This window comes from Colossoma macropomum, unplaced genomic scaffold (genome assembly GCF_904425465.1).
Source record: "Colossoma macropomum unplaced genomic scaffold, Colossoma_macropomum, whole genome shotgun sequence".
In the NCBI taxonomy this organism is placed as follows: domain Eukaryota; kingdom Metazoa; phylum Chordata; class Actinopteri; order Characiformes; family Serrasalmidae; genus Colossoma; species Colossoma macropomum.
The window spans coordinates 32,063,566-32,080,515 of NW_023494805.1; the positions used below are offsets into that span (position 1 = coordinate 32,063,566).

General features: G+C 38.2%; 1 protein-coding gene across 1 annotated transcript in view; it reads left to right on the forward strand.

The window, feature by feature from the left end:
* Positions 1-16,950, forward strand: part of carmil3 (capping protein regulator and myosin 1 linker 3) — a 138,972-nt gene that overhangs the window by 62,584 nt on the left and 59,438 nt on the right. The window contains exons 13-17 of the mRNA XM_036597456.1: positions 316-425; positions 4,430-4,507; positions 4,611-4,687; positions 9,801-9,905; positions 14,156-14,225. Of these exons, the coding sequence (XP_036453349.1) occupies positions 316-425; positions 4,430-4,507; positions 4,611-4,687; positions 9,801-9,905; positions 14,156-14,225 (440 nt within the window). The remainder of the gene's footprint in view (positions 1-315; positions 426-4,429; positions 4,508-4,610; positions 4,688-9,800; positions 9,906-14,155; positions 14,226-16,950) is intronic.

Consider the following 16,950-nt stretch of genomic DNA (forward strand, 5'->3'; position numbering starts at 1 on the left):
TCTCCAAAATGGTAACTTTACACGAGAAAGAAAAACATACTTTACTTTTAATGTAAGTCAATGGAACCAGATGTCTTTCCATTTATCATTAAATTTACATACAATGTAAAGGACGACAGGCATTTTCAAACTGGTGCAAAAAGTGAAAAACGACAAAAATGGAGATATAAGGTTTTGTTCTGACAGCAGCGACATATGTATATATATATATATATATATATATATATATATATATATATATATAATATATATATATACACATATAATGTTCATTATACTATATAGGCCTGTTCATTCTCCTTCTTTTTCCTCCAGGTGTGACATCTCTGTCTCAGGCTTTATGCTCCAGCGACGACTACTCCAATTCTCTCCTCCATCTTGACTTGAGCAAAAACCCAGGAGTTCTTTCAGGAGAGGACGCCACGGTCAGAACTCACACAGATACCCACACATGTACTCTCACTGGCCACTTTATTAGGTACAACTACCTTGTGTCTACACTGACTGTCCATTTTATCAGCTCCACTTACCATAAAGGTGCACTTTGTAGTTCTACAATTACAGACTGTAGTCCATCTGTTTCTCTGTATAATATGTACTCAATACATCAGTGGTCAGGACACCAATGGGACCACCACAGAGCAGGTATTATTTGGGTGGTAAATCATTCTGAGCACTGACAGTGACACTGACATAGTGTGACATGGTGGTCCTGTGGAGGTCTAGACCAGGGATGAAAGGATATCAGATGGACTACAGTCTGTAATTGTAGAACTACAAGGTGCTCCTATATAGTAAGTGGAGCTGATAAAATGGACAGTGAGTGTAGAAACAAAGTATGTGTCACAACAGCCATTTAGTACCATTACATTAGTTATTCAGTTTTCAGGAGATATTTCAAAAGAGATAAGATATCTCTGTTGACATCTACGATAATTATCTGTATAAGGAAGGGGAAAGTCTGAGGAAAATAAGTGAAACAACTAGATCAAACAGTGACTAAAAGATGCAGAGAAAATGACAATCCTAACAACCACCTCGAAGACCTGGCAGACCACCAAAACTGTCACCATCAGATAAACAGCACTTAAAGCTTTCATCTTTGAGAGATGATCAAGCGCCACTCTTGCTTCAGATCTTGAAGGTGTCTCTGTCCATCCTTCCACTGTGAGAAGACAACTCCATGCTATGAGTCTCAAAGGATGCATAGCTGTCAGGAAGCCATTACTGAGGCAAGACAATAGAGAAAAGGAAAGAAGGAAATTTGCTAAATCAAACAAAGAAGCTGCTGGTGTTCTCAGAACAATGGACTGACCCAAAGACCAGACCTTAACATCACTGAATGTGTTTGGGATTACTTGGATCGTGAGAGTCAGAAAATGCAACCAACTTCTAAGACTGAACTTTTGAGATGTAGGAAAATATTCCTAGAGGTTTCTTTGAAAACTGAAAGCAAGTCTTCTGAAAAGAATGGAAGCTACAAATACTGAAGAAAAGGATATTATATTTAGTTGTTTAGGCCTCTGTTTTACGTGTTCTGCTTTTTTCCTGATGCTGAAAAACGAATAACTTGTACTCAATGGCCATTTTGAATGGAAAATTACTGATTAATGAAGGGTGGTCTTTGGATTTTGCTCAGTACTATAAGCTCAAACACACTGACACATTCATGCTAGGGGCTTCATGATATGGATAAATTATCATCCTATGATTACAGTGCTACCTACTGGCCCTTATTCATCAACTTTGCCTAAAAAGGAGCACAGATTTGACCCATTTATTGACTTACGAAACTACTTTGGTTTGGCATGGAAGCAAGCTGAGCTTTCAGCATAAGCGCGTGAAATCAAGCGCCAGCCTCTTAGTACTCATTTGCATATCATTTACATGAAACCACCCTAATACATGCAGATATTTCAATAGGGAGCCAACAAAATGACACATTCTGCAGTTTGAGGTCGAGCAGTGAGTGCACCGCCCCCCTCACTGACCAGACTATATAGTGTTAAAATTACAAAAGAACAAAATGTGGAAAAAACAAAATGTCTTAGTGATTTTAAGACAGTAGAATGATGTGATTGTGTAGTGTGATTATTTACCTAAGTACTTAAGGGTGTTTCTTAACAACTACATGCATTATTAAGTCCCAGCAGTGAATTTTTGGATTTTATTTTAAAATTTGTCATAAGGTGCTTGAGAAATATATACACAGTGTTATTACATATCTTGACATAAATAATAATGACTACAAATGTGATTTAAAGTAATTTATGTGGTCCAAACACCACTTTTGTTTATGTCCAACAACTGTGGTCAAACACAGTTACAAAAAAAAAGACTAATTAAATTACAATTACATCATTTCAAATGAAACTGATTCATAACAATATTGCTTTACACCATATTGAAATTCTTTTCTCATTACTTATCATTTATATGATTGTTTTTTGTCTATATGCACCTGGCCCACACTTCTGAGTCCTTACCGCAACACTAAACAAATGCCATAGTAAAGGTTTTTCAAAGCCAAACAAATCTAGTTTCTAAGGAAACAGAAGTTAGCAAGTGAGCACATGGTGCACTTGTGCTCACCACCCACACTGGGTGACTCAAGATCCAGAAAAAACAAGGAAAACAAGGTAAAGAGCATCTTTTATTCTGAAGTATTTATTGTGTGCCCTTCCCGTACAGCCTATTACTGATGTATTTTGAATTGCATTTTAAAAAGAAAATAATATTACTATTGAGTTCATGCATATTGGATGAGTCAAAGCTAACATAACAGACCTTGCTTTCTCCAATTTATCTGCAATATTAGCAAAAATGTAATTTCCGCAACAACCTTGTGTCACAGTCGAGACAAATTCAAGGTGGGATGTGGACAAATTATTAGGAGCACCTCTCAAAATAATGCAGTCCAGTTCCACATCATTGTAAACTACAATCTTAAGATTAAAGATGTAGTTAAATTAATACATCTCTGACAGTGTCAATCAAAACTGAACATTATTATATTTGCAAAGGCAGGATTTATGGCAGAGCTGTTGTATTGCATCACATCAGATCTACACTCAGTGATGTACGAAAGTATGAAGTGGGTTGTGAGTGTATATTATATTGCAGATAATGTAAACTAAACATAAATATGTCACATTGCTAACCCTAGATGAAACCAAATTCATCTACAATAAAATCACAGAAATGCAGGGAGGAAATGAGAAAAGACCAGGACAGGTTCAAATCATATTTTCAGGAGGTTTGGATTTGGTACACAAATGTAATGTTGTGGTGAGATGCTGTTAGTTTTAGTGTATTAATGCTTGAGCTACATCAAGGTTACATTAATGACATTATTATTTTGACACATTATGACACATTATGACATTACCACAGCAGTTTTTTTATTTTAAATATTGTTTTTTATTTGTAAAAATTTAAAATATACTACTTAAGCAGAGATGATTTACACATGAGAACTACAATATCTCTCATAAAAAGCTATCTATTTTATCTTTTTTGTGCGTGAAGTCAACTCACATTTAAAGTTACTGTTTAAACTTTCCATGGCAAAGAGAGAACCATAAAATCCACTATTTCTTATTATTTTTTATATCAGCATTTACAATGATGCACAAAGCTTGATGAAAATAAATTTAAATGTATTCAAATTTTATAGAAATTGAAAAAGCAAAATGTATGAAATGAACATTATTGTAATGTTGCAGTATGGATATTTTGTAGGAACAAATGATGAAAACCATAAAAAATAAACTAGACTAGACTTCTAGATTAAAATCTTAATGACTATGCAAAATAATATGCGTTTCAGTAGTGACCGCTTTTTAATGTTACACACTGATGATCAGATTTTGGGGTACATTTATTTCAAAACAATGCTCACCATGTGGTCATGAGGGACAGGGATGCAGTCTCACTTCCTGCTCTAAAATGATAATAACATAATCCTTGTAAATAACTAAGATCCAAATACTTCATTGTTTTTTTAATTATTTATTTATTTATTTAATTACTATGGTAGAATGGTCTATAGATGATGTTAATAATAGTTTTGGTAAGTTAACCATAAATCAGGCCTAAAATTGCTCAAATTTTATTGATGAATAACAAAACCGTCACTGCAATATGCATCCATTTTTGGAGCTGATTTGACTGTACAAACTTAATGAGGGCCACTGTGAAGGCAAAATGACTTGGAGTATATTTGAACTACATTTTGTTAAAGACTGGCTTTAGAAAACATAGATTTGGTCAGGATGCTCCCAGCAAACAACACAATTGGTGAACGATGTATTGCACAGCCCTAATTCACATTCAGACACTACTGCACATTCTTGCTTTGTCTACCTCTCTCTTTTATACATGCTTGTAGACACATTTTAACTGCCTGACTTCTCTGTTGTATTTGTAGAACTTGTACCTGTTCTTGGCTCAGCCCAACTGCTTGGTGCATTTGGATCTGTCGGGCACTGACTGCACGGTGGACTCAGTAAGTGTCACTGGCCAGTATTGATTAATAACTTGTGCAGCACATTGGTCTTGATTTCTGACTGACCCATCAGCTCGTTTTAGCACTGTTCTCTGTCCTGCAGTTGTTTGGGGCTCTCCTCCGGGGCTGCTGCGCTGACCTCTCCTATTTGAATCTCTCTAAGAACTCCTTTTCTCACAGGTGAGCTTAAGTCTGTGTTTCTCAAACAGTAACAAAGCTGACCCAGGATTAGTTGCAGCTTTTGTGTGCGAGTAAATCCTCTAATGCATGCTTTTGCACAGGTGGTGCTTGTGTCTTAGCTTGTTGGCTCAGTCCCAGCAGTTGACAAGTGTGGTAATTAGCTGCTAATAGGAGGTTCTCTGTTGCAATGATTGGGCAATAATTCTCTCCAGCACTGCTGGTTTAATTGTTTGGTGAAAAATCTAATCTATGCTTCCCAAAATAGAGTCAGCTAATACAAAGCTGGTGTCAGAAGTAGGCAGTTCTTTGTTTTTTGATTTATGAGGCTAATGGAAGCTTATATCCCAACAATTAGGACAAAAGTATGTCACATATATAAAGCTGTGGTAGCAGCCATAATCAAGTCATTTGACATTGCTTTATGGGGCATACTGGACTAAACTAGCATTTAAAGGGGAATTCCACCAATTTTTCTATATGTCTGCATCATTCAGTGGTTTGAAATAATGAAACAATGTCATTCAGAGTGGTTTGATGTGAAATTTCATTTGGAGTGAAACTTACAGACTCTGATTTATTTACAGTGGTGGTGATAGGAACCAGCGGTCCTGATGTCTACAACACAAATATAACCATTTTATTTAATATCCAAAACCACCAACGTACACAAGTCTTCTGAGGTTTTTATATGTATATGATGATAGTAAAACAGTGGTACATTTGAAAAAAAAAAAAAACATTTCTTTGGGGACTATTTTGCCTTAGAACATGCTTAATGTATCCCTCCACCATGAACAGATTAGAATAAATTGATTAAAATACTAAAATACCAAAACTCATCTCAAAGCTACTTTAAAACAATGTCTCAGACATCAGAATATTCATAACCATTTAATGCAATAACTTTCTCTGATGTAGCTTTTGAAGGCCTTAAACTCTTCTGACGTCTGGCTCCTTTCACTACCACTGGGAACCATTCTGACTTACTTATTTTGCACCAAACTACTCTAAATTACTTTGTTTACATCTTAACCATTTATTCATGTAGAATTTTCGAAAAATAGATGAAGTTCCCCTTTAATGTTTTACTTTTTACATTTTCACTACAATACCCAGCATGCATTATGCAAATACATCATACAGCCATTGGGAATCACTGAGTTGTCAGCTACTCCTGACTGCTAGCTTAGCTGGTTTAAAGACACAAATTAAGCCTGTAAACAGAACGTCTTACACATACACTATATGGCCAGAAGTATGTGGACACCCATACTAATTATTGAGTTTTGGCCTACTAGCCATCATCATTGTTAATAAGTGTATAAAATTAAGCACACAGTCATGCAATCTCCATAGACAAACACTGGCAGTAGAATGGGCCATACTGAAGAGCTCAGTGACTCTAAACAAAGACACTGTCATAGATGCTACCTTTGCCACAAGTCAGTTTGTGAGGTTTCTGCCCTGTTAGATCTGCCCCTGTCAAATCTAAGTGCTATTATTGTCAAATGGAAGCATCAAGTATCAACAACCGCCCAGCCTGGAAGTGCTAGACTGCATAAACTCACAGAGTGGGGCTACCAAGTACTGAAGCAGTTAGCGCTTAAAAGTCACCCACCCATTCCTGACTGCCTCTGGAAGCAACATAAGGAACTGTGTATGAGGAGCTGAGCATCAGGAGACTAAGATCACCATGTGCAATGCCAAGTGTCAGCTGGAGTGGTGTAAAGTGCACCGCCACTGGACTCTGGAGCAGTGCAGACATGTTCTATCTGGCAGTCTGATGGATGAAGCTGGGTTTGATGATACTTATTGGAATGCACCAACAGTAAAGTTTGGTGGAGGAGGGACAATGGTCTGGTTTTTCAGTGTTTGGGCCCCTTAGTTCGAGTGAAGGGTGATGTTAATGCTACAGCTTGCAAGGACATTTTAGACAATTTTATGCTTCCAACTTTGTGGCAACAGTTTGGAGAAGGCCCTTTCCTGTTCCAGCATGACTGATCAGCTATGCACAATGTAAGGTCTATAAAGACAAGGTTTGACTACTTTGGTGTGGAGGAACTCAAGTGGCCTGCACAGAGCCCTCAACCCCACTGAATACCTTTGGGATGAATTGTAATGTCGATTGAGAGCCAGGCCTTCTTGTCCAACACCAATGCCTGACCTCACAAATGCCTTTCTAGAAAAGTGGAGGCTGTCATAGCCACAAACCTTATATCAATGTCCATGGTTTTACAGTAGGATGTCCAACAAACTCATACAGGTGTGATGGTCCGTTGTCCACATACTTTTGGCCATGTAATGTACCTACACATGAAAAATGTATGTATTTGTAATAGTAATAATAATTGATTTATAGTCTGTCTCCTGCCACCCCCACTCCCTGCCCCGCCTTGCCTCAGCACCACGGCATATTTAAAATCTGTACGATATTACACGAGTCAGCCGAAGCCCTCATAAAGGTAGTAATAGAAGCCGGTGTTTGTGCGGAAGTCAGAGAGAGCTGCAGGCGGCAGCAATGCAAAAAACACAATGATATATATCTGCCGCCCCATAACTCCCCCTAGAAGCCGCCACTGCAATAGCGTCCCCCAGCCTGTAACTGCATTATGAAAAATTCTATGAAAAATGAGACTCATTTTAGCAGGACTTACTGCTCATTTCCCAAGTCGCTCTATCTCTCTCCCTCCCTCTCTCTCCCCGTCCCTCTCTCTCTCGTCTCACTCTCTCTCTTCGTTCTGAATCATAGTGTGAAAAACGTTTTGCTGCTAATGGCTTTTGAATTTGCGGGGGGAGATGAATTTGGAAATGATTGGGTACATTTATACTGAACTCCCGCTGTACCCTCTCCGTCTCGGCCAGACCCGGTTCCTCTATCTCACGTCCGCCCACTCGAACTCCCACACACACAAATGCGAAGACAGAGCCACAAACATTCACAAGCAGTCTCAAATGTCATGCACACACACACACATGCTGTCAGCTGGTTTTGTCCTAATGTCTATGTGTGCATGTGCTCGTGTGTGCGTAATGTGTTTGGAGTTATGAGATGCAGTAGGGTAAAGCTGTTCCAGCTGATAAGACAGAACGCTCATGAATATTGAAGGAGAGCATTTTCCCTCTCCGCTCAGCGCTCGTTAGCGCGTCAGCCCCAGACTCATGCACGCGCGAAACACGCACACGCTCTCGCTTTTAGCGCAGTGTCATTCCATGCAAAACGTTGTGCATAATCTTGTAAAGCATGAAAATGTTATCTTGTTCCATTCTGTTCTACTCTAACATGTACATGGTCTCTACTGTCTCCTCTTGCTTCCTTCTCGCGCTTGCCGATGAATTATTTGTCTGGTCTAACTAAGAAAGAAGTTGGCACGGTAATAAAAATAAAAAGTAGTGATTCATAAATGCAATTAAATTGAAACTGGATTAGATTGAAAATAAAATTGTATGTTTTTCTGTACAGTTTTGACAGGAGCGTGTTTACCACTGTGTTACATCACTTTTCCTTTTAACAAGACTTATTGAAGACACCAATTGATCCGTGTTTGAAAGCAGAATTTTGTGCCATTCTTCTGTTATACAAGTCCCCTGTCACATTTTCAATGGGAGGCAGGTCTGATTACACGGCCATGCTGTTGTAACCTGTGCAGAATGTGGCTTGGTCTTATCATGTTTAAATAAATGTGGATATCCCTGAAAAAGACGTCATCTAGAAGGCGACATAAGTTGCTCCAAAATTCGTATGTACTTTTCAACGTTCATTTTGCATTTTAGCCTCCTGTGCACACAAAAATGGTGTGTTTTGTCACTAAAAACTGAGCTTTTTGAAAAGGCTTCACAATATGGTTATTTACATAAATGCAGAAATCACACCGTTATTAAGCGTGCAAATACAGCTGACAACTGAGTTGTTTCTTTGTGCTTCAGATTGATAACATGTTTACAACTGATTTTGGCTGTATTTTGTGAGTGTTTGTGTTGTTACACCGTTGTATGGAGGTGCCTAAATCTACTCTGTTAGTTGTTTTTTTCAATATTGTGTCAACTTGGTTGCAAATATTAAAAATATATAAATTATCTTAAAGATCTGTAACTTGATGATCATTGACCAACGTCAGATCTGAAACAAAGCCAGTAATTCAGACATTCAAATAAAAGTAGATTTGTGAAAGGAAAAATTAAAATTAAGACTCAAAGCGTAGATCCAAAAGGATAAAAAGGATGTTAATAAGGAGTTGGGCTGATTATTAAGTTCATATGAAACATCAAGAAAACAAGACAAATTTCAAAGGTGAGGACTGACTTTATGTGTAAAGTCATGTTTCTAGAGTGTATTTGTCATTCTGGAACAGTAAGGTAGTAAGGAGCCTGCTTCTTCTGAAACTTTGGGCACGCTCCAGGTTAAAGTTGCCCAGATCTGATCTTCATATAATCGCTGTCCAAAGAAAATCATGTGTCTCCATTTTTGTCGATTTATATTTTTCCGCATTATTTCAACACACCAGCTGTCCTTTACGTTGTCTGAAAATGTCATGATGAACTGACCAATAGAAATGCTGTTAAAAATCTCTACTTAAGCTTCACATTTCACGTTTTACACAATATGCATGCTCACAGTGTTCTTCTTGAGCCATTTGACATCAAGTAGTTCTCGTGTGGACAGAATTTTGAGATTTTCAAAACTGTTACTGGGGTGGGCAGATTTTTTTAAAACTACACTTTCAAAACAACCTGAGAGTGCTCAAATTATATATTAAAAATGTTTTTTCACATAGTAAAACCTACAAATGGATCCATTTTCTCGCAAGCCTGAGAATTATCTTTTTTTTTTTTTTTTAAACTTTTATCTGCCAGCCAGTGCTTGGGTCTTTTTCTCACTATAGTGGTCATACATTGTGGAATATGTTTTGGCTCTTTTTTTTCTCAGATGCATTAAGGTAACATGAAAGGCCTTTGAACTTCAATGCATCTCAAAGGAAAGCAATAGTTATTAGATAAGGATGAAAGGCTTTTGGTGACTTTCTTCCTCTCCTGCTATCTCTTCCCCTTTGTGTCTCTCTTTTTTCCTCTCCGTTTCTTTCTCCTTTCCGTCTGTCTACCTGTCTCTCTCCATCAGGAAAGTGAGAGAAACTCTCCCCACCTTCCGTCAGTTCTTTAGCTCGGCGTTCAGTCTCACCCACCTCAACTTGTCCTCCATGAAGATGCCGCCGGATGCACTCAGGTGAGCTAATGGCAGTATTTTGAGTACAAAATTTCAAATGTGAGCCAAGCTAAAAACTAAATGCTAACCTTCTCAAGAAATGAGAGCAAGACTGAGGCTAAAATTAGCATTAGCCATAATGTAACTGAATCATGCTAGGTGATTCTCATATTGTTGCACCCAGTTGGCCACACTAGCATTTTAAATGGAGCATTGGCTCAATCTCTTGGCCCTCAATGTCACATTCACTGCCTATCTGCCTTATAGACATAAGAGAATACCTCAACCAAATATGCTAACAGTGCTAATAAGGATCGAGTGTGAACCGATGGACAAAGTTAGCATGAGTCATGCTAGGTGATCCCCATATTATTGCAATCAGTTAGCCACACCAGCATTTTAAATGGGCCTTTGGTTCTTTAGCCACTGATGCTGTACAGTGCCTATCTGCATTACAGACATAAATACCTCAACCAAGAACGCTAACTGTGCTTTTGACCCAACATATGGTCAAAGTTAGCAGGATGTAACTGAATCATGCTTGGAGATCCCCATATTATTGCACTCATTTGGCCACACTAGCATTTTAAATAGAGCTTGGGTCAGTGTTTTGGCCTTCTGCTCCACATTCAGTGTGTATCTGAGTCAGCCATGACAAAATCAAAGGGAATACTTTAATGGAAAAGGCTAACCTTGTTAATAAGGAATGAGAGCAAGCAGGAGGTCATAAATAGACTTGAATGACTGAATCATGCAAGATGATTCCCGTTTTTCTGCATGTTACCCACAGCAATGGCAGCTAATATGCTGATCCCCAGCAAAACCAGCACATGTTGTGTTTTGGATGCCGGTATGCTGGTTAACCAGCATGACCATGCGGGGCGACCAGCTAAACCAGCACCACATCAGCTTAAACCAGCATAGACCAGCTTAGGCCTGCTTTAGCAGGGATAAGATAATCAAGCAAAAATGCTAACTGTGCTAATAAGAAACGTGAGCGAACAGGCGATCAAGTTTACTGTTATGTAATTGAATCATTCTAGATGATTCCCATATTATTGCATTCATTTCCCACACTAGCATTTTAAATGAAGCTTTGGTTTAGTCTCTTGGCCTTCTGCTCAACATTCAGTGACTATCTGAGCCAGGCATGACATACAAAAGCAACTCTTTAACCAAAAAGGCTAACCTTGCTAAAAAGGAATGAGAGCAGGCGGGAAAGTTGTTATTAGCATTATGTAACTGAATCATTCTAGATGATTCCCTTATTTTTTCACCTAACCCACACTCAGTAATTTTAAATTGAGGGTTGACTCAATCTTTTAGCCCTTAATGCCACATTCAGTGCCTATTTGTATCACGGACAGAAATACCTCAACTAAAATGCCTTGCTAATAAAGAATCAGAGCAAACGGGTGATCAAAGTTAGCATTATGTAAGTGAATCATGCTAAGTACTCCACAGATTATTACACTCATTTGGCATTTTAAATGAAGCTTTAGGTCAGTCCCTTGGCCTTCTGCTTCACATTCAATGACGATTGGAGCCAGGCATTGCAAGATAAAAGGGAGTTTTTTAACTAACCTTGTTTATAAGGAATGAGTGCAAGAATGAGGCCAAAATTATCATTATGTAACTGAATCAGTCTATATGACTCTCATATTTTTGCATTCAGTAAGACATTTTAAATGGAGCTTGGGCTCAACCTGCTTAGCTCTCAATACCACATTCAGTGCCTGTCTGCATCACTGATAATACCTCAACGAAAAATGCTAGCCTTGCTAATGAAGAATCAGAGCAAACAGGCAGTCCAAGTTAGCATTATGTTTTTATTACCTTATTAAATAGTTGCTAAGTTGAAAAGAGGTCCTTATTAGCATTATGCAGCAGATGCTAGAAATCTTTGCACGTCACTCACACTCACAATCATTTTTACATTGAGTTTTGGCTCTTGATGCCACATTTTATCTGCATCACAGGTAGAAGAGAATACTTCAACCTCATATACTAACTGTGCTAGTAAGTGACAGCAAACAGGTGGTCAAAATTAGCAGTATATGTAAATACATTCAGCTATATGACCCCAATATAATGTACTCAGTTGCAACTACTTTTTAAAATCTTTGGTAAACTCTTGGCATGACGACTTGAGACTAAACCAAAAATGCGAAACCAAACCCAATCAGCGATGAGAGCACTAGCATTTGTAAAAGAGGTTTTTGGGTCAGTCTTTTGGTCAGTGTCTCAATGCCACATTTAATGCCTTTTTCAAGCAAAAATGCTAACCTTGCTAATAAGGACTAAACGTGAATAGGTGGTCAAAGTAGATCTCAATAATGATGCGCTCAGTTAGCCAACTAGCATCTAGCATGACATACTTTAACCAAAAATGCTAAGCATGCTAATAAGGAAGTGGTCAAAATTAGCATGAGGTAGGTTAATAATGCTATTTGTTTCTCATATTATTGCACCCACACTAACATTTTTAGCTAAAATTGATAACTTTTCTAATAAGGAATGAAATTCTGCTAGGTGTTCTCCATATTATTGCAATCCATTAATCTTAAATCAGTCTTTTGGCCCTCAGTCCTTTCCCAATAGGGAGGTGCTCAAACTTAGCAATAGGTAGCTGAGACGTGCTATTTGTTCTTTTGCACTCAATTACAGACACAAGCACTTTTAGCAAAAATGTTGGCTCAATCTCATCCCTCAATGTCACATTTAATGCCTATTTCAAACAAAAAAGCTAACTTTGATAAAGCAATAAAGTGAGGAGGTGGTCTAATTTAGCATTGTGCACTTACATAATGCTATATCATCTATATAGTATTGCACTCAGGTAGCCACACTATCATTTTAAATTAAGCTTTGGGTCAGTATCTTGGAAATCTTCTCTACATTCATTGACAATCTGAGCCAGTCATAACAGACATAAGTTAATGCTAACCGTGCTAACAAGGAAGTTGTCTAAATTAGCATTAGGTAGCTGAATCATGCTGTATGTTCCTCATATTTTTATGCTCAGTTACCCACGCTGGCATTTTTCACTACAATGTTTAATCTCTTGGCCCTCAATATCACATGTATTGTCTATTTCAAGCAAAATTGCTAACCTTGCTAAGGAAAAAGAAAGAATAGGCAGTCAAAGTTAGCATTATGTACTTAAACCATGCTAGGTGATCTTAAATCAATCACTTGGCCCTGTGGTTTAGTCGTGATGGTCAAAACTGCTAACCAGGCTAATATAGATGTGGTCAAAATTAGCCTTAGGTAACTAAGTCATGCTATACATCCCTCAAATTTTCGTTCTCAGTTATCCACACTAGCATTTTCACTGAAATGTTCAATCTCTTGGCCCTCAATATCAACTGTAATGCCTATTTCAAGCAAAATTGCTAACCTTGCTAAGGAAAAAGAGAGAATAGGCAGTCAAAGTTAGCATTATGTACCTAAATCATGCTAGGTGATCTTGAACCAATCATTGGCCCTGTTCTTCATTCATGATGGTCAAAACTGCTACCCATGCTAATAAAAAGGTGGTCAAAATTAGCATTAGGTAGCTGAATCATGCTATATATCCCTCATATGTTTGCTCTCAGGTACCCACGCTAACATTTTTCACTGAAATGTTCAATCTTTTGGCCCTCAATATCAACCATATTGCCTATTTCAAGCAAAATTGCTAACCTTGCTAAGGAAAAAGAGAATAAGCAGTCAAAGTTAGCATTATGTACTTGTCTCATCCTATCATTATCTTAAATCAATCACTTGGCCTTGTGCTTTAGTCATGATGGTCCAATACTGCTAACCGTGCTAATGAAGATGTGGTCAAAATGAGCATTAGGTAACTGAATCTTTTTGAATGAAGGATTCCTTTCACTGGCATCAGAAGTAGGCCACTGGACTAGCTTTCACATAGCATCGGGCACTTCAGAAAGAAGGCTTTGTGAAAGGTGTTGTGGGGGTCATAGTGTCTGTCTAGCAAACACCAGCCGGTCACACCCAGCTGAACACCACTCAGTTTTCAGTCCACAGCGCCGGTTCTTCGCAGAACACTTGAATAATCTCTAAGCTTCTTTCCCTCTAATCCCTTAAGACCTGTGTAACACTTTCACACTGCCTGAAAGGAAGCTGCCTGATTTGATTTTTAATGGAGATCAACTGTGACAGTCCTCAGACTAGACAACACTGGAACTTAAGAGGGGCTTTGAAATGCTGGGGGATCTTCTGTAATGACCACCTTCTCGTCTGTTTTTCTCCTGTCTCCTCAGGGCTCTCTTTCTCGGACTGTCCTCCAACCCTCACATCACTGACCTGCACCTGGACGTCAGTGGTTGCGAGGTACCCCACTGTTATTTATCTGTCTGTGGCTCCACTCTAATGAGGAATTAAACTCTTGCACAGTTCCTTCTTGGCAAGTTGGTTATGTGTGTTGCTCCTAATACACGCCGTATAAATAGGTGTCAGAAATATAGTAGAAGGGCATTAATTGGGATAAGAAGAAACTGCATCCTTTAAAAATCACAAACATGCACGTTTTGTTTATGCTTAATTGGAAATGAGCTGTTGAAATGAAACAACACATATCTGTAATTGCTTGTCCACTTACTATGCTTATGAGGAGAGGTCATATTAGTAATGCTAAGTGATTCCCTTATTTTTGCACTCAGGCAAAACTCACATTTGTATTGTTTTTGTTTTCGGTTGTCCTTTTTTTATCTGCATAGCTTTTCATCTTGAACTTCTTATCACATAAATATATAATTCCTCACCTCAGAATGCAATCTTCTTATCTGTCACTTTCCATTCATGACATACAGTAAGAGCATGCTGAAGATGTTAATTCACTTATAGGCACAGAACTGTTTTACTGTATTCCATGAAATGTCCTGCTCTTATCAAAATGCATTAAAATTGCATTCTGGTGTAAAATTAGAATTGCACACACACACATTATCTAAGCCGCTTATCCTTTTGGGTCATGGGCGGTGCTGGAGCCTATCCCAGCGGGCAGGAAACACCATGGAGAGGTCGTCAGTTTATCGCAGGCCAGACATACCGACAAAACTACAGTTAATAAATTAATATATCAACATAATCTAAATCACTGTTCATCTATCACTACTCATCAATCAGAATCACTTTATTCCACCAAGTATGTTACACATACAAGGAGTTTGTCTTGGTGAGTGCACACATGTATGACATGTTAGCCTTGCAACTTTGCATCTGTCAGCCTCATAGATTTCAAGAATTCAGTGTTCTCTCACTACAATATTTAAAATGCTATATATATTACCAAATGGTATATACACTATATGGACAAAAGTATTGGGACACCTACACATTACACCTACAGGAGCTTTTATGACATCCCATTCTAAATCCATAGGCACTAATATGGAGTTGGTCCCCCCTTTGCGGCTATAACACTTCCACTCTTCTGAGATTTTGGAGTGTGTCTGTGGGAATTGGAACAGAAAAGGTTCTTCCCCAAACTGTTCCCACAAAGTTGGAAGCATACAATTGTCCAAAATGTCTTGGTCTGCTGAAGCATTAAGATTTCCCTCCACTGGAACTAAGGGGCCTAGACCAAACCCCTGAAAAACAACCCCCTAGCATTATCCCTCCTCCACCAAACTTTACACTTGGTACAGTGCAGTCAGGCAGGTAAATATTCTCCTGGCATTTGCCAAATTTAAACTCGTCCATCAGACTGCCAGATAAAAAAGCATCAATACATTTGTACTGAGTTGTGGCAGTGTTTCAGATGAGATTGAGCCCAGAGAAGTCGGCGGCATTTCTGGACATTTTTCACATATGGCTTCCACTGTCCATAGTACAGTCATACCTTGCATCAACAAACAGTGTTTATTGACTATGGTTTGTTAAAGTATCCCCAAGCCCATATGGTGATATCTATTAGAAAAGCATGGTGGTTTTTAATGCAAATGCTGTCACAGGTCACGGGCATCTGGTTTTAAGTCTTGCTTTTTACGCACATTTTTTCTGGATTCCCTGAAACTTTTGATAATGTAGAGGGTGAAATATCTAAAATCCTGGCAAATGCTCTTTGAAATACTTTTATACCCAGGCATGATTGCGTCACCATTTAAAATGTTTTCTAATCATTTAACAACATTCCTAGTCTTAAATTGCCCCTTGATAAGATAAAACATTACATATCTTGTCTTTGTACTGCTTTCATTTAAATACAGGTCAAAGTGGATTTACAAATTGCTCCTTTCTGCTTTTATTTGCATTTCACATCCTTTGCCAACTTTCCTGAAATTGGGTTTGTACATAATCAAGAGGGGTTTTTTCCTAGTTTTAAACCAGAAAATCTGACTCAGCAGACCACTGTGGTGTAGTATTGACAGATGTAGCGATGGTGTTCTGATTTGACCGGAGTAGACACTTTAAGACCTTTTTTCCAGGCAAACTAGTTTTTGAAGAAATTGAGAGTAGTAATGGTTGGCATTTTGTTTCATTGTGGAAAAGAGAAATTGACTTTCTGTCTCAGCCAGTGAAGTGTAGTATCATTATTGTAGTTCAGTGGTATTTGGAGAAGGTCCTTCTATCGATGGATCACAGTGTTAAATGAACTTCTGTAACATTTAAGTCACTCCCACAGGGAATGATTCACCTGATTAATAATGTGAATATTAACTCTTGAACTGTTACATGAAACTTGGTGAACTTGTGGGCTTTTCCAAAGCAGAGCACAAGCTAACATAGGGCAAAATGTTACATGGATACTTTATGTACAACTTAAGGGTTCAAGGGTTCTTTAGGAAAGGCAGTGGTTCCATTTAGAACCATGAGTTCTATATAGAATGCTTAAATGGTTCTTTGCATGGTGAAATGGTTCTTCAGAATGTGTTATATTAGGATCTATATAGAACCTTTTTGAAAAGGACAGAACCATTTTCAAAAAGCTTTTACATAGAACCATTTATAATATATTCTCCATCAAACCGATGAGCAATTATACTATGTGAAGAACCATTTAAGCATGAAATGGTTCTATATAGAGCTCATGGATCTAAACAGAGCCATTGTCTTT